Genomic DNA, 18,705 nt, shown 5'->3' with positions numbered 1-18,705 from the left:
GAAGAATTACAGCTCATCTATATGATGGAATCCAGTTCAGTCATTACATTTTGTACTTTCGTTAAGGAAAAAATGGAGAAATGCTCATAGTCTGAGAAGATTCAAGATTATGTCTACAGCAGGATCCAAATTTCTTTTCGTTTTGCTTTGCCTTGTTTATTTCAAAAAGAAATAAAACAAAATTCCTTATCATAGTTTCTTACTGGTGGAATAACAGACATGTTTTTCTTTACATTCTCCATTTCCCCAAATTTTACACAATAAACCTATTACAGAACAGTTTTGTTTTTTTTAATTTAGAAATAGTGAGTTCATATAAATTTTTTTCCAGAATTACTGAAATTCAATCAACCTTCATTATACTTATCATTTAGTGAACTGCCACAAAATCAAGGCACCAAATTTCACTAAAGCGAAAAAAAAAAAAGCTCAAATTTGCCTTACTAGACAATATAAAAAATAAATCAAAATATTTTAAATACTTATTCTTTGAAGCAAGCTTCTTAGGGGGCAAAAAAAAAAAAAAGCCCGTCTGAAACTAGATTTTCGGATCTTTGATTAGGGTGCTGCTTTTATTCTGGTTTTATTTTTTGGAACAGAGTCCTCACTGTGTCCACTCAGGCAGAAGTGCAGCAGCGCTATCTTGGCTCACTGCCAACACTCCACTTCCCCGAAGGCTGAAGCAATCCTCCCATTTCAGGGCTCCCAGGAATAGTTGGGACCACAGAGGTCCACCACCGATGCTCCAGCAATTTTTTGATTTTTTGTAGAGCATGAGGATTTCACCATGCTTGACCCAGTCCCTGGTCTTGAACCCTGGGCTCAAGCAATCTGCCTCGGCTCTCAGCCACCCAAAGTGCTGTTTACGTGCTGGATTTAAAGCACTGCAACAGAGCTTCAACAATTTGTAGATTTTACACAAAGTGGAAAAAAAATCCACTAATCATTGTCAGTACAACTGGTACTTACTTTTCAAGCGTTTCAATTAGCCATTTTTGAAGGGTTATTTAATTTTATATAGACAGTCAAAGCTTCTTTGGGAGCTAAAGTTCTTAATCCATTTCTTCCTACTGTTACCTCTTGCTCACTTATTTCGTGGGCCTGCTTTTTTCCACTCATGAATATGTGACAATAACATCACAGATCCTACTGGCAAACTAATTTTCAATTATTTTTGAAAGGCTGTATCATGAAAAACTGAGATGTTTTATTTACTAAGTTTACTTGTTTTACTATTAAATTAACTTGGCTACACAAAGTATTTGCATATACTCTTGCTAACTTGTCTCTGCTCTATGGAAAGCCTAACTCTAACATATTGTCTGAAGATGATTCTGATATGGACTAAAATAAAACTTAAGAACCAAATACTAGGCCGGGCGCAGTGGCTCAAGCTCTATCCCAGCACTGGCCGAGACGGCGATTCACAAGGTCAGGAGATTGAGACCATCCTGGCCAACACGTGAAACCTGTCTCTACTAAAAAAATACAAAAAACTAGCCGGGCGAGGTGGGCGGGCGCTGCTGTTCCACAGCCCTACTCGGTGAGGCTGAGGCAGGGAGAACGCGTGTAAACCCGGGGAGGCGCGAGCTTGCAGTGAGCCTGAGATCCGGCCCACTGCACTCCCTGGGCGACAGAGCCGAGACTCCGTTCTCAAAAAAAAAAAAAAAAAAAAAAAAAAGCAACCAAATATAAATATAATGTAATAGAGGTTACATTTAAATTAATAATTCTGACGATTTCCTGGCTATTGCTAGTTGTATTGTTATTTCTTTTTCCAACACAATCAGTCCTTCGTATCAGTGGGTTCTACATCTGCGGATTCAACCATTCACAGATTGAAAACAGCTGTGAAAAAGAAATGAATAGTTGCATCTGTATTGAACACATACAGACTTTTTCCTGTCATTATTACCTAAACAATACAGTATAACCATTTACACTGTATTAGGTATTATAAATAACCCAGAGATGATCTAAAGTATACAGAAGGATGTGCATAGGTTACACGTAACTATTATATCATTTTATATAAGGTTCTTGAGCATACGCAGATTTTGGTATCTGTTAGGTGTTCCGGAACCAATCTCCCACAGATACCTAGAGACAACTGTATTTTTGATACACAACTGACTGAATCCGTGAATGTAGACACTGCAGATATGGAGGGCTGACTATATTTAAAACTGGAAAATTCATGTGTTACTATTTACTAACTGAACACATTCTTCAGCTATAATGGATAATTAGTAACTCTAACTGCAAATATAGTCAAAGAATGCTCACAATATTCACATGAAAGGAATCAACAGCATGTTTAAAACTGCAATAGTAGCATCTTACAGAAATCAATATTGGAAGTACTGACTGCTATATTTAAATATATATATAAAGAAAAGCCTGAGGGAAGTTCAAATACACCAACAATAGTTCTTGAAGAAAAAAATCTCGACAAAATTAATGACTAAACTTTGGAAGCTATGAAGATGACACACACAAATGTGTACAATTTGATCACTAAAGTATCTACTAAAAATGAAAAGTACTCAGTGCTTCATACTGACAAAAAGTCATTGTGATATAAAACTCTCAAAAGTTTAATAAAAATGAGAAGTTCATCTAGTATAAATGAATATACGTTAACTGATTAAAAGATAAAACTGGGCTGGAAGCGGTGGTTCACGCCTGTAATCTCAGCACTTTGGGAGGCCAAGGCAGGCAAATCACCTGAGGTCTGGAGTTCGAGACCAGCCTGGCCAAAATGGTGAAACCCCATCTCTACCAAAATTACAAAAATTAGCTGGGCATGGGGGCACACATCTGTAATCCCAGCTACTCGGGAGGCTGAGTGAGGCAGGAGAATCGCTTGAACTCAAGAGGCAGAGGTTGTAGTGAGCCAAGATCAAACCACTGCACTCCAGCCTGGGCAACAAAAGAGACTGTCTCAAAAAAGAAAAGAAGGCCAGGCGTGGTGGCTCAAGCCTGTAATCCCAGCACTTTAGGAGGCCGAGACGGGCGGATCACGAGGTCAGGAGATCAAGACCATCCTGGCTAACACGGAGAAACTCCATCTCTACTAAAAAATACAAAAAAACTAGCCGAGCAAGGAGGCAGGTGCCTGTAGTCCCAGCTACTCGGGAGGCTGAGGTAGGAGAACGGCATAAACCCGGGAGGCGGAGCTTGCAGTGAGCCGAGATCCGGCCGCTGCACTCTAGCCTGGGCGAGGGAGCAAGACTCCGCCCCCCCCCCAAAAAAAGATAAAACTGTATACTGTCTTCATCCTTTTTTTAAACCGTTAAATGTATCCTTTATTTATAATTTTAACTATTTATGTCAACCACTAATCAAATGCATACATTGCAAAAAACATTGATATAAGATTCTCATTCTAAAAGAATATCTACAGTTAAATGGAAAAGACAAATAATACAGGAAAGTGGATAAATTCCACATGGAGATGCATAGGAAAGGTGGGCTGAATATGAAGGTAACTGGTTTCCAAGTTTTAATTTTGATTGTTGGCAATGCAATCCAGATTCAGTAGTCTTCATCTGGATGTGGGAGTGGAAAAGCACACAAAGTAGGAAGTTTTTATGTTAATTCTTTATAAGAAAGCATTCAGAAAATTAAACTCAAAATTTATATTGAATATTCTTATTTCACTATGACAAGTGCTGAATTCTACACAACAGTTACACGTAAAGTTTTTAATTTGTCTATACCCATAGTGTAATTCAGGGGTCAGCAAATTAAGAGGCCAACAAGTAAATCAAGCCATGTTCAGTCTCTGTCACCTATTTGGGTTTTTTTCTTTTAGCAACTCTTATAAAAGCTTTTAGCTTAAAGCCAGGCACGGTGGCTTGCGCTTGTAATCCCAGTTACTCCGGAGCCTGGAAAAGGAGGATCAATTGAGTCCAGGAGTTCAAGACCAGCCTGCACAAGAGATTATCTCATTAAAATAAAAAAAAATTAGCCAGGCATGGTGGTGCATGCCTGTAGACTCAGCTACTTGGGAGGTGAGGTGGGAGGATTGCTTGGGCCCAGGAGTTCGAGGCTGCAGTGAACTACGATCACACTACCGTACTCCAGGGTGGGCTACAGAGATAAGACCCTCTTAAAAAACAAAACAAAACAAAAAAAAAAACAAAAAAAACCCCCCCCACACACAAAAATTGAGGTGCTTCAAACTCCTGAAGTGACTTCTGATTTAACAACAAAAAGCAAAAAGTTAAGTGATGTTCATTCTAATTTTAATGCTTGTATTATTCTATGTACCTTCTCCTAGTATAATTTTCTAAAAGTATAATTTATGCATATCTAATCATAAAAAATGTCGTTAAGAAAAATGTCATAATATTCAACCTGAATATTTCACCAACCATAATTCTTCATTCTCTGATTCTATTAGATAACCTAATCCATCCATTCACTTAATAAATAATGAATGCTATATATGCCAGATACCATGCTGGTTACTGGAGACAAAAAATAAAAACATGGTCTCCAATCCGGAGCACTTCACAGGTATGGTGAGGAAGACTTATTTACCCTATAACGTGATAATCACTCTAACTGAAGTACAAAGAAAGTAAAACAAAACACAAGTACAAAGAAGAGGGAGTAAATAACTGGAAAATCAGAAAAGACTTCCTGAAGGAAATGCCATAGGTGTGTGTACACGTTTGTATAAGACATACATACAAAAATTGAGATCGTGAAAGAAACATTAAGAAAATATTTATACTTGCATAAAATAATGGTAAGTTCTATTTTGCCAATCAGATGGAGAAAGTTGGCAGAAGATGAGCTAGAAAGGGAAGTGGAACCACCACTTTAAGGGCATTCATATAATAAATGTATTCACTGTTGAGAAACTACATAGGCCGGGCGCGGTGGCTCAAGCCTGTAATCCCAGCACTTTGGGAGGCCGAGACGGGCGGATCATGAGGTCAGGAGATCGAGACCATCCTGGCTAACACGGTGAAACCCCGTCTCTACTAAAAAATACAAAAAACTAGCCGGGCGAGGTGATGGCGCCTGTAGTCCCAGCTACTCGGGAGGCTGAGGCAGGAGAATGGCGTGAACCCGGGAGGCGGAGCTTGCAGTGAGCTGAGATCTGGCCACTGCACTCCAGCCTGGGTGACAGAGCAAGACTCCGTCTCAAAAAAAAAAAAAAAAAAAAAGGAACTACAGTAATTATTTAACATTACAGTGACACAATCAGACTTGGATTTTAAGACTGCTGAGTGGCAGTACAGAATTATTAGTTAGAAAATCACATCAATAGGCAGAACTAATGAATACCTTAACTAAGGACAGTGATGACAAAGGCAGAAAACGACAATTTAATTCTCTATATTACTTCTCTGATAAAAATAGCTAAGAACTTACTTTCCCGAACACACAAGCAGACAAACTCAACTTGAGTTTTCCAAATTATTCTTCAAATTTATATGCACAAATTATATGGCATATTTAATTAAAATCTAAATTTTCCAATCAATTCAGTCATAAAATTATTCTGAAGAACTATAAAGAACTAATTTTAAGAAATGAAGGACTGTGATTTACTTTCAAAATTACTATAAACATTATTCCTTCAGAAATTGAACACTATAAAATAGAAGAAATATGCTGCCACAGAAGTAGAAAGGTCAACAACTTGTTTTAAAGTACGCTTAGGTTTGATATGAACTAGATCTAAGTATACAAAACAATTTAAGTTATTAGCAAAAGACGTTTAAACACCTTTCCCATCAAAATATTTATTTTTATTTATAATTTTAAAATCAGATAAATGAATTTAATTTTAAAAACACACCGTGTATAGTGTATAAGGACCTTATTAAACAGTTGTATAACTTTAAATTTGCCACTATCTTCTTGAGATCTTTCACCAATAAATCCAGTTTTCACTCATGTATTATGATAGTACTATTTAAAAGGTCCAAACATTTTATTTAATTTTCTAGCTAGGTAATTGAGAGTAACCTAAATTCTCATACAATTTACCTTGAAGATTCCAGATAATTTTCAATAAACGAGTTTTCAATATTCTACAGTATTACTCCTCTTTAAAATGTAAATACGTATCTTGCTAGAGATAATTATTTTTAATATTAAAGAAAGATGACTGCTGAAAATCTATTTAGTACTGCAAAGGATAGGTAGAACAGACCTTACTGGAATCAAACTTTACAACTTCTCTTCAAACATTATACAAATGTTGATTCCAAAGGTCATGAGTTAAAACAAATCTTTTAAAACATTAAAAGAAATATTTTACAAATGTTTTGTCCCAACATAAGCCGCAATGATGTAGCTGAAAAAAATCATTTGGGTTCACTAAGGTAAATGCCTTTACATCCTTTAAAAAGTAATGGTTTCCCAAACACTTTTTAAAACTTTTTTTTTTTTTTTTTTACAAGTAAAGTCTTACGCACAATTCCAATATATAGAACAGATAAAATGCAAACCACAGCACTGGTTGCTACACTGGTGGGATTCAGGCACCCTCCGCTGGTTTCTCCCCTAGGAAGAGACTAAAGTGCCTCTATTAAATACCAGAAACTCTCTTGACAAAAATTTTTCCTCCAACAGAAACCCTTCTATGCCCTTGTGACAAATAATAAAGAATTGTAAAATATCTGTTACCAAGCAAAACATGCAAGATTACTTCAGGTAGCAATTTCAAAACTGTCTTTTACAGTCCACTAAAATTCCTTTAAAAAGAGTTTGAAAGGCTGAGTGCAGTGTCCCACGCCCGTAATCCATCCCAGCACTTTGGGGGGCCAAGGCAAGTGGATCACTTGAGGTCAGGAGTTCAAGACCAGCCTGGCCAACACGTTGAAACCTCGCCTCTCCTAAAAATATAAAAATTAGCCAGGCGTGGTAGCGTGTGTCTGTAATCCCAGCTACGGGGGAGGCTGAGGCAGGAAAATTTCTTGAACCTGGGTGACAGAGGTTGCAGTGAGCCAAGATCATGGCACTGAACTCCAGCCTGGGCCGAAGAGTGAGACTCCATTTCAAAAAAAAAATAAACAGTTTGAACAAGTCAGGATTTTTTATACCATATGTTCATCTTAAGAACTTCATTTTCAATTATAATTTATAAATTATGAAATCAAGTAGCAAAAAAAAAAAAACCAGTTCAACTGTTTAGCCCCCAAAATTTCTCAAACCTATCTAAACATGGAGATCTTTTTGAAGGAATATTTACTACACCTCCTAATATCAAAATTTCTCAGCAAAGTTGGAAAATACTGCCATATTGCCATAAGTGTTAACTGAGATCACTCTATGAGCCAGAATGTAATAAAATCACACTTCCTTTAAAACTTGCACTACACTTCACAACAAATGATCTACTTTCATAACCTTTAGGTGGAAAAGTAATTTTGCTGAGATCGTAAAGTTTTTTCTTTCCCATTTATTTCTTCTCCTCCAATGTATGCTAGGAATGTTGCTCAGTAGATAGGAAGGGGTGGTTAAGGGGAAGTAACCAAGAGGTAGATGAGGTTGAACACAACCACCACTCTCCTTGGTCCTAAAAATAATCCTGCATCCCACAAATTGGGAACTATTTTTTGTTCAAATTTTCCCTATAACTCTATTGTACAAAATGTTCAATTCTGTAAGTTTTGGTTCCTTGTTCTTTCACAGTTTCAAAAATCTAGGTTAAAATTTTAGAGTACATTTTTCATTTTCTCCATATATGCAAGCAGACAAGTCAAACTTCAGTTTTCCAATTTACTCTTCAAATTTATGCACATAAAACTGGCATCTTTAACAGTGCCAATTAAAATCTGAATTTTCGGCTGGGCACGGTGGCTCACGCCTGTAATCCCAGCACTTTGGGAGGCTGAGGCGGACAGATTACTTCAGGTCAGGAGTTCAAGACCAGCCTGGTCAACATGGTGAAACTCTATCTCTACTAAAAAATACAAAAACTAGCCAGGCGTAGTGGCATGTGCCCATAATCCCAGCTACTCAGGAGGCTGAGGCAGTAAGAATCACTTGAGCCTGGGAGGCAGACATTAGAGTGAGCCAAGATTGGGCCACTGCACTCCAGCCTGGGCAACAGAACAAGACTGTCTCAAAAATTAAAAACAAACAAACAAAAAAACTGAATTTCCAATGAAATTAATCATAAAATTATTCCAAAGAACTACAGAACTAATTTTAAGACCCGAAGCTCTTAAGCATTTTTTGCTTTTTTAATGCAAAACAGAAAGTTTCATTCCAGAATGTTCTCTCTAAAAAAAACTGGTGAATACTGAAAATGTATTTTCTTCATTTATTTCTATCAGTGGCATATTTTTAATAACAGACAAATGGATGCAGAAATGGCATACAGATACCTAATACCATTGTTCTTCAATGTTTAAATTGGAATTATGCTTGTACACAAACACTCAAGGCCACCAGTTATCAATTACTTGCTTTGATAAAACTGTCCATGTCTACAATACGCAAGCAACTGTGTTTATAAAGCAAGTATGTTTATAAAATCCTTAACTATTCCTAACATTATCAAAGTATGTTAAAATTTTCAATAGTTATCAATGAATTCAAATTGAAATGTTTTAAAAAAAAGAAAACACTACATTTAACTCAAAATTGCAGGCAATTTCAGGCAACTAATCCCTCCTTCAAATACACAAATTTCTAGCTAATTAAGCCTTTTAATTAGCTTAAGCTATGAAGATATAGCAGTGACATTAAAAGATTAAGTTCCTTCAATACACACACACACACACACACACACACACACACACACACACACAAAACCTAACCATAATATATACAAATAATGGTCACCTTCAAATCTTTATTCTATATTTCATAACCTAGTTTCTGGTGCCTATACTTTCTGAAGAACTCCTCTCCTGTGCCATAAACCTGCAACTACTACTCACCACTCACTTACTATATAGGTACACGAGATGAATGAATCCATGTTATGGTTAATCTCATTAAATAATTTATTTGGAAAATCAATTAATATTAATAAAAGGTTAATTTCCTAAAATCTGAAACTGTCAAGGACTTACCTGATTTGTCTGGCTACTTAAGTATGGCTCAAAATCATCATCATTTACAGCATCTTTTTGATGAATCGAACCGTTTTGTACTGAAACTAAAAAATATGTTTGTATTAGAAGTGTTGTAGTTATCTTTACGAAACTCACAGCACAACCTAATGTTTTAATATTTTCAAGCCAAAAAAGTAATCCGAAAAAATAATACTGAGTTATTTTTCCTTTTAAGAACCCTCTTAAGGATAAACTATTTTAGATACAAATATTTATGTGCCACAAATACTTAAAAGTCTTTTGATACATAAGCCCAAGACCACATAAACACAAGCCATGTATATACTTCCCCTTACCAAAAACTTTAAGTAAATATCCCAATCTCAACACTGTAGTGAGTAAACTGTTATATAACAATGTTGGAAAGAGTTCCCTAATGCTATATTTGAATCTAAAATAACTATTTCAAGTAGTGTTGTAGGCAATAAAAAAGATTTCTGAATGTTCTCTTTGTTTAAATCTCTAAATTATTTACTCTAATAAAAAAATAACTATTTTTTTTTTTTTTTTTTTTGAGACGGAGTCTTGCCTCTGTCGCCCGCGTCTGGGAGTGCAGTGGGCCGGATCTCAGCTCACTGCATTCTCCGCCTCCCAGTGTTTACGCCATTGTCTCCTGTCTCAGCCTCCCCAGCATAGCTGGCGGACTACAGGCAGCCCGCCACCTCGCCCGGGGCTGAGTTTTTTTTTTTTTTTTTTTTTGCATTTAGGTAGAGACGCGGGGTTTCCACCGTGGTTAGCCAGATGCGTCTCGCATCTCCTGACCTCGCTGATCCTTTCCCGTCTCGGGCCTCCAAAGTGGTTGGGATTACAGGCTGAGCCCACCGCGCCGGCCCAAAACCAAAAATAACTATTTTTTATCTCATATTACAGTAAATGTCTTAAATGTCTCCAGTAAAGTTTAGCTTAAATTAACTTGAAACAATATCTCAATGAATAGACTTATAATTATGAAATGTCTAAATAAAGAGGGCTTTAATTCTAAGCTCTCCAAAACGAAGACTTTCACATGAAACGACAAACAAAATTAAGACACAAATGATAGCCATAATCATCCTTGCAACAAGATCAGAAAACAAGTCAGAAAATAATTTTGTTCAAAGGTCATCTCCACAAACACTCTGAAGTTGTTATTCTCTGGATGCTGTTTCAGAGTGCTTTTGAGCAGACTCCAGAAGTAAGGTCCTGAATTTGAATCTCAAGTCCACCACTGAGGAGATGATCTCCAGTTAGGGATTTAACCTCTCTAACCTTTGACTGTTTCTGTTTCAGAAGGTTATGAATAGTACCTACCTCATCTCATCTGATTATTAAATGACAGTGTTCAATAATCTTAGATATTATCACATTAAATATTACAAGATCCAAATAGGACTAATATGACTTTAGAACCATTTAAACAGAAGTGTTACTAGGCTAATACTTGCTGGGGTGGCACTATGTAAATATACTATTCTATACTAGTGAAGATGAAAAAAGTTGAAAGTTTCCGATGGATCTCTACAAATTAGAAACAAAAAGAACTCCATATCTAAAGATTTACTGCTCAAAGGTACAACATCACCAAATTTTATGAAGTTAGGAGGGTGATGGGTTTAAGTTATGTGTTCCTCTGTAATACTGTAACATTTTTATTATCCCTAAATTTTCCCATGAGTGTAGAGCACCTAAAATGTAATATTATGAGTTAACAGTGGCTTGGGAGCAAAGATACACAAAATTCCTTAAATCTTTGCCATCCGATGAGTAGCAAAGATCACTCAAAGATATGATGCTACTGTGTAAAGCACTCAAAGTAGACTTCTTACTACACCACATTGCCCCTCAGAGGCCACAAGAGCAACCTGAAGGTCAACTTGATCCTGGCTCCACTAACGTTAATTTAACTATGTCTGATAAGGACTGCATCAGAACTAGAGTTGAGCTAAATATGCTCCATGGAATTTAAATAAGTAATAGCCACTAGAAACCAAAATAAAGAGGGTGCCTTAGGTTACTTCTAGTGCCATTATAAGGCTGGGTTACTCATTTCAGTCCAAGAGATTCTGACATACCTGTTCTCCTCTGACACTGGCTTTACTGTTCCTAAATCAAAGGTAGTTTATGCACGGTCTATTACTTCTTGAAAAAAAAGTCTTCACTATTACACTCATACATGTTAGTCAATATTTGCAACAGCTAACAACCTAAAAATTATGACTATCTCTCATATCCACTAGGTTCTCAAAAATCTAGTTCATAGAAATACAAAAACTGCCAGGCCAGGAGCTCAAGACCAGCCTGGGCAACCTAGCAAGATCCCATCTTTACGAAAAATGTTTAGAAATTAGACAGGTGTGGTGGCATGTGCCTATAGTCCCAGTTACTCAGGAGTCTAAGGAGGATCACTTGAGCCCAGGCATTCCAGGTTACACTGAGCTATGATTATGTGACTGCACTCCAGCCTGGGCTACAGAGCGTGACCCTGTCTCTATTAAAAAAAAAAAAAAAGTACTTACTTAAAATTTATCTGTATATTATACTGCTATTCTTACTTATTTCTTCTGTTCCATTCTTTCTCTTCTAAGGCTAGGCCTGAGAACAACCCATATACTATTAAAAATACAGTCTACAATCATTTTTAAATGATGCATAAATGTCTACAAAGTCTTAAAACATAGTACAAGAAGTCAATCTACTTAAAAGTTTAATTAAAAGTACTTCACATATACTGAGAAGCTATTTGCATTAAACTAGCCCTTAAGTTTTGGAAGTGTATCTTTAAGAAAACGATCATAAAGACTTTCGTTTTTGAATATTACTTAATGACAAACTAATGTCTTGGAGTCTGAAAACCATTAAATAGAATTGAAATCCAAGCTAGTTCCATAGTCTGTAAAAGTTCTTCAGGGGAAAAAAGAACAGATGACTTACATGATTCTTCGCCTGTTTCCTCTGCTCTATGAAACAGAGTCAAATCAAGATAGAACATGGGCCTTAGGAGCCAGGTGATTCTTTGCTCTGGTCCTGACTACATCAAGTTAGGAAAGTCAACAGATCTGTGCATCATGTTTCCCCACCTACAAAAACAGCGACAATACCATATACCCTCTATCTCCTTACAAGGATGTTGTGAGGATTGATAAAATGAAGCCTAAAATAATGACAGTAAAGTGCTTTGAAATCATTTCTTGGGAGGATGAGGAGAGAATACAACTGAATATTGCCAAAATGCAAGACATTTTCCACTACTTTCCTGAAAATTAAAACTTAGCCAAATTTAACCTAATTATTTTAAATTATAGTTGTATAAAACAATGCATATGTCTCTCTGTTGGAAGAGAGTGGAGAGGAGGAAAAAGATAAATCCTGTTCCATGAATTTGCTATTTATAAACTTAGGAAGAGGAGAAAGGAGGCAGTAAGGCCTAAGACTGTAAGTACGGCATCTGACACTTCCATCCATAGTACTCCCAAATAAAAGCACTGCACACCTTTATTCCAATAAGCAAAAATTCTACTTGTTAATAATAAAAAAAATACAAAGTCAGTGCTAAATTATGAACCAACAGACAATAATTATCCTTAAATTTCTACTATCCTTTGGTACTACTCTTGCCAAGGATAATAAAGAGTTCCAATATTTAACACAGGGACAGACTATTAATTAAAAAAGCATTCAAACTTAGAAAACAAGTAAACCTTGAATTATTACTTACTCTACAAAAACACTTTCGTCATATCAAAGACACTTATTTAGAATTCCTTTTGGCTTCTGTAATGAATTAAGTAATTAAGGATATACAGAAAATCAAAGACACTAAAACTAGGTGTTAGGCTAATGCTGTCAACTGAAGACAATTCAGAAAAGAAACAGAATCTCTGAAATTAGAGTAAGTTGACTGAAAAGGATTATGTGTTCAAAATTTTAACTGACACCAACTTCTCAAGGACATATTTTTCATAAGCTTGCTAAGTTCTGAATTCAAGATTACACATATTTAGAATACCGAGCTTGTAGTTTAAGGAAAATAACTTAATAAAAGTAAACAGAACTGTAAAATAATTTTACTAGCTGGAAACAAGCTAAGGCAGAACAGCTTTTCTCAAATACACACATAGCTACTAATATGAGGTTCACTGGTGGTGCTGCCTTTGCCTTGTAATTCTCCCTGCAGAGTCATAAAAATACAAATAACGTATATGTGCATTTGTGCATTTGTAGCATCTGCCATTTTTAAGGAACTTAAATGACTAGCAATACTTTCAGGCCAGTAACATTTTTCCCCTCCTGCCAAGGCTCCATGCAAAGGAGTCTTCCTGCATCTTAAAAATAGATTAAGTGAGGAAAGTGAAAAGAAATTCAGCAAATGTAATTGCTACTAGAGCAGCGAACTATTGTAATTATAAGAATCCTCACAACATACCACAACAATTATGACTAGAGTTATTATTTTTATTTTATAGAGGGGAGATTCTGACAAACAGGTAGAATGTTTTCAAGCTCACTTGGCAAGTCAGTAGCCAAAGGCAGTATTAGAACTCAGGACTCCAAGGAATCCCAATCCATTATTCTAACCTTAGATGAAATTAATAAACTGAACAACAAGGGGGAAAGAAAGAAAATTTCTTGAGAAGGCCGGGCGCGGTGGCTCAAGCCTGTAATCCCAGCACTTTGGGAGGCCAAGACGGGCGGATCACGAGGTCAGGAGATCGAGACCATCCTGGCCAACACGGTGAAACCCCGTCTCTACTAAAATACAAAAAAAAAAACTAGCCGGGCGAGGTGGCGGGCGCCTGTAGTCCCAGCTACTGGGGAGGCTGAGGCAGGAGAATGGCGTAAACCCGGGAGGCGGAGCTTGCAGTGAGCTGAGATCTGGCCACTGCACTCCAGCCTGGGCGACAGAGCGAGACCCCGTCTCAACAAAAAAAAAAAAAAAAAAGAAAATTTCTTGAGAATAAAGAACTATCAAAATAAACACTTTGTGTATGTGTCTCAATACACCTAACAGAAGTGAAACTGACGGATAAAAATTTTTGAAATAACCAAAATATACTTATTTGCAAACAGTGGATATATTACACAGTTTATAGACAACTCATGTCTAATATCAAAGATGCCACCAGTGCCTAAGTGAAATGACCACTCATAAATCAAATTTATTTTACTGACTTACAATGCTGTAGAGACTCTTTTAACAAACAAGTACCTCATAGAACTTGTGTACTTACCTTAAAGCAGGTAACACAAAACACTTAGCATTTCAAATAGCCTTGCAAAGTGCCACCTCCCCACAGATCTAGGATAAAATAATTTATGCTAGGCAATAATGACCACAATTTCACAATCTCCAAGTCTATGTAATTCCTAATGGGTAGACTAGCAAAAAAAGAAATTAATGGATCATTCTTTTGAAAATTCACAAATTTTTAAAAACTCATTTAAAATAAATCAATATCCAATTTTATTTCAGGTTTACGCTTACAACAAAAAAAATTCTAGAAATGAAATTTTAAAAATTAAAATGTCTAAATATTTATATACTGCAAGAAAACATCTTTAATGAAAACAAACCAATAAATGTTACCTAATATGGTGCCATGTAATTGGTATGTACAAATTCCACATTTCAAAGGAAATTAACTAATCTACATATCCAAAACCTATTATTTTAAATTCACCAAATTTGCAATAGCAAATAAATACCCTAACAAGAATTTAAAAGGCACCAAAGACAATCTATATCTAAAAGGCTACTATAGATCTTAATTTCTAACACTGTTACTGAAATGAACAGAAAGCAAATTTTAGCGTAATTTCAAGCACTACAAAATGTTATATACAATTTGCTTTGATGTTAATTGGCACTATCCCAAGAAAGCAGTTATTGTTCTATACTTAACTGTCACATGACTAATGTAGTCAGCTGACTGCACTGTTCCATATTAATACAAAACACACTTTAAAAAAAAAACACTTTTCTTTCAACGGTACTTTTGCTAAAGAGTAAATTATAAAATCCTGAAAGAAAGTCACAAATTATTTTATTCTCAGCCCTTTATAGAATACCAGATTGATTCACACCTTGCAATCAGGACAACAGTGCAAGATTGCATGCCTACTTAATTCTAATCTCTCTCGTGTTGTTGCCTCCTTGCAACTGACTTCAACAGAATCTGTGATTAACAGTACAATTTTCATTAATCTGATGGAATAGTATGTAGAGTTCCATTTTCCAGTGTAATCCAGACAAGTCAAACAAAATGTCCACTTCAAGAATATACTTGTCTACATACACATGTAGAAATTTTTTGTGGCAGAAGTTACATAACACAGATAAACTGGAAAACCAAAGAAATACCACTAGGTTCACACCAATTCCTGCTTAACTAACAAGGAAACTGTTTCTCGTACTACTTTGGTTTCTATAAAGTGGCTTCAAAGCAACGAACTACCGAAGTTCTGGATAGAACTTGGCTACCTTAGCCACGATGAATATTTTAGCTAATCCTACATTTTTTCCCAAGACGGAGCAAAAACAAACAAAAAACCCTCACAGAGTTTAAAAGTAACATCAAGGCAACACTGAGCAGTAAGAAAAAAAAATCCAAACTCACCTTTATTTCCTTGCCCTTTAGGTCTCTGTGTAGCAAGACGAAAGATGCGGTAAAGAGGAGAAAAAGGAAGAAGAGAGAAAGTGTGTTAATCAAAGGCATTATCAAAGACAAGTTATTTTAGACTATCCGCGTAGGAGTAAAAACCCACCATATCCTCCACAGCCACCAATTTCCCAACCACCCCCGGCCTTTAAACCTCCCACCCGCCACTCGGAATCCTTCTCCCAGAGCTCGCCCTGTCTCAGCCCCATGTCTGCCGCCCTCACGATGTGTCCTAAGGCCCCTAAGACCGGTCCTTGCCCCCACCCACCGCAGCACCGCGCCCGGCCGCAGGCTACGGGGCCAAGACGTACGCCCCGGCCCAGGCAGCTACACCGCAGCAACTTGCGCCCGGGGCACCGCTATGGGGCCGGCAGCGGCGGCGACGGGGAGGAGCCGAAGCCCCGCGCGAGGGTGGAGCTCCGGGACTCGGGCCTTCGCCGAGCCTGGGCCCTCTGCTCCCTCACCTGATCCACGCTAGTGGCTGACATTCTTCACCGCAACCCGAGAGCCGCCGCCGCCGCCGCTGCCTGGGCCTCTCCCCGTGCACTCACAGCAGTTGGCTGTCGCCCTTGGCCGAGTGATTGTTCCAACCGCCGCCGCTGCCGCCGCTCGCTGAGAACCCAAAATGAGGGCCTCGCGCTCGGGAGTCGGAGGAAGAGGCCCGTCTTTTCCGCTTGCACGCTCCTCTTCCCCCTCTCGCTCTCCGCTTCTCGGGTCCACAATGGCGGACAGACTCCCTAGTCTCACTTCCGCTCCGAGCCTCCCTGACCTTCCGCTCTCCACTCTGACGTCCGCGCTCACCTCGCTTTTCCTCCCCCACCCTCCCGCCGCCGGTCTTGGCTCCGCCTCCGCACCGCCACGTCATCGGAGACGGGACGCGCTGACTGCCCGTGGGCGCATGCGTCGTGGAGGGAGGGCGTCGGGGCGTCCGCGAGTGCCAACTTTCAGCGTCTTGTCTGCGGATTCCTTCTATGCCGCCCTGATGCTGCAGGGCGCTGGCCAAGCGGCGTCATCTGGAAGGCTGGCCAGAGCCGGATTTTGTCGCACTCTGGGCAGGAAGGCGGCCGATGGAGATAGTAATGCCTTGCTTAAGTCACGGCGGCCGGCGGTGCCCTCCTGGAGGCTGACTGGACGGAGGCAGGGAAGATCCCAGTGAGCGGGCCGGGCCTAACAGGAGCCTCCGGCGGCCGCCCAAAGCCGCGGGCACGGGTGCTGACTCAGCCGCCCTCGGGACGGAGTTGCTGCATCCGCACAAACCCGCCAGTGCAACTGAAGTGGCGGGTTAGAGCTGTGGTACTTATGTCCAAGCAAACGGGAGGAGCACCGGCGCGGGTTCAGTCTCTCCAAACCCAGTTCAGCCGTTATCTCTGGAGTCAGACTTCGCCGCCCAATTCATGGATTTGTGCTTTTGACTCCGCTCTGATTTTTTTGAATGAGTAAAGTTGCCTGGGATACTTAAGTATAGTTGCAGAGCGTCTTTTCGACCCTAAAAAGAGGGAAATTTCCATTGAAAAAGTTCTTTTCCACATATTGGCAAACCCAAAGGATGCCAATTTGCAACATGTTGACATTTTCATTGAAATATCTACAATAAAGGCAAACATTCCTTGTCTTTCAGTGATACAGACTCCATGGAAGGAAATAATTTAAATGACCAAATACTTTCTGTACTTCAAAACCATCAAATAAGTGATCATTTAGAAAGTATAATTGTAGAATCATAAGATTAACTTTGTAGTTTACAGTGCAACAGTATCTTAGAAGCACTGAATAATAGAAAAACTTAAGAGGCGACTTTTCTTGTGAATCACCAAGAGGCATTTTTGAGTTCTGGTCAGTTTCCCTGGCCCTCCCATTCATTGCCACAGGTGCCAACCTGAGCACCCTTGCACTTCCCAAGACTCCACCAACCCTTTCTGCTGTTGCTCTCAATGTCTCCCATCCTTCACTCCCAAACACCGTTTTAGTTTTAATGAGTTTACTGGTACATGCTATGAGCCAGGAACTTGAGAGAGAATATACAAGAGGAGGCTTATGAAATCTTGCAAGCCTTGTCTTTGATCCTTAGTATCATGGCTTTGGAACCCAATCAATTCGAGTTTGAATTCTAGTGGAGCAAGAATTAGTGTTATAACCTTGGTAGAGGCACTGAAACTTTTTTTTTTTTTTTTTGAGACAGTCTTGCTATGTCACCCAGGCTGGAGTACAGTGGCGTGATCTCGGCTCACTGCAAGCTCTGCCTCCCAGGTTCAGGCTATTCTCCTGCCTCAGCCTCCCCAGCAGCCAGGACTACAGGCGCAGGCCACCATCCCAGCTAATTTTTTTGTATTTTTAGTAGAAATGGAGTTTAACTATGTTAGCCAGGATGGTCTCGATCTCCTGACCTCGTGATCCGCCCACCTTGGCCTCCCAAAGTGCTGGAATTACAGGCGTGAGCCACTGCGCCCGGCCTGAAACTTTCTAAGCCTTGGCTTCCTCGTAAGTAAGATTAGGTCCTTTGTGTACAGTTCCTGACACAAAAGTAAGCTTTCAACGAACTATGGCTATATACAGGTAGTGAATTGTTCCTTTGCTAAAAGATTCCCAGAAATAGTAATCGCTTACATTTATTGAGAACACATTATATGTCATGTTAATTCCCACAGCATCCTTGCAGAAGTGCCATTACAAAAACTGATACAGTGAGGTTAGGAAACATGCCACAAGTAACAGCCAGTCACTATGAGAGCCAGGTTTTGAACTCAGGCAGTTTGACTCCCAAGTTCCCACTCTAATAACTACCATATAATACTGGCTAATGACATAATATTATGAGCTCCTATTCTCTTTCATTTCTGCTCAACAAACTTCTTCCTTTATGACTTTTCTTCCTAGCAATCAGGTCTGAACTTGCTGAATGTAGTGCTAACTAACCTCAAATACAAACCTACTTAATTTAATATTAACAGACTTTTGAAGTACATCTGGAGACTACC

General features: G+C 38.6%; 2 protein-coding genes across 3 annotated transcripts in view; one reads left to right on the top strand and one right to left on the bottom strand.

The window, feature by feature from the left end:
- YTHDF3 (YTH N6-methyladenosine RNA binding protein F3) overlaps nt 1–16,538 on the bottom strand; it is a 43,663-nt gene extending 27,125 nt beyond the window's left edge. The window contains exons 1-4 of one of the 2 annotated variants that reach the window (XM_017893478.1): nt 16,195–16,538; nt 15,689–15,713; nt 12,006–12,151; nt 9,054–9,139 (exon numbers count right to left, since the gene is read on the bottom strand). In XM_017893478.1, the coding sequence (XP_017748967.1) occupies nt 9,054–9,139; nt 12,006–12,063 (144 nt within the window). In that variant the 5' untranslated portion in view covers nt 12,064–12,151; nt 15,689–15,713; nt 16,195–16,538. The remainder of the gene's footprint in view (nt 1–9,053; nt 9,140–12,005; nt 12,152–15,688; nt 15,714–16,194) is intronic. The other variant, XM_017893479.1, reaches the window with a different exon arrangement.
- LOC108543161 (uncharacterized) lies at nt 16,330–17,189 on the top strand. Its single transcript, XM_017893480.1, has one exon. It carries the CDS (start codon nt 16,356–16,358, stop codon nt 16,884–16,886), a length of 531 nt encoding a protein of 176 aa, XP_017748969.1. The 5' UTR covers nt 16,330–16,355; the 3' UTR covers nt 16,887–17,189.
- Nucleotides 17,190–18,705: the final 1,516 nt, after the last annotated feature.

Source organism: Rhinopithecus bieti, unplaced genomic scaffold, assembly GCF_001698545.2.
Source record: "Rhinopithecus bieti isolate Rb0 unplaced genomic scaffold, ASM169854v2 scaffold_21726, whole genome shotgun sequence".
Lineage (NCBI taxonomy): Eukaryota > Metazoa > Chordata > Mammalia > Primates > Cercopithecidae > Rhinopithecus > Rhinopithecus bieti.
This window is presented reverse-complemented; position numbering and strand designations above follow the sequence as displayed.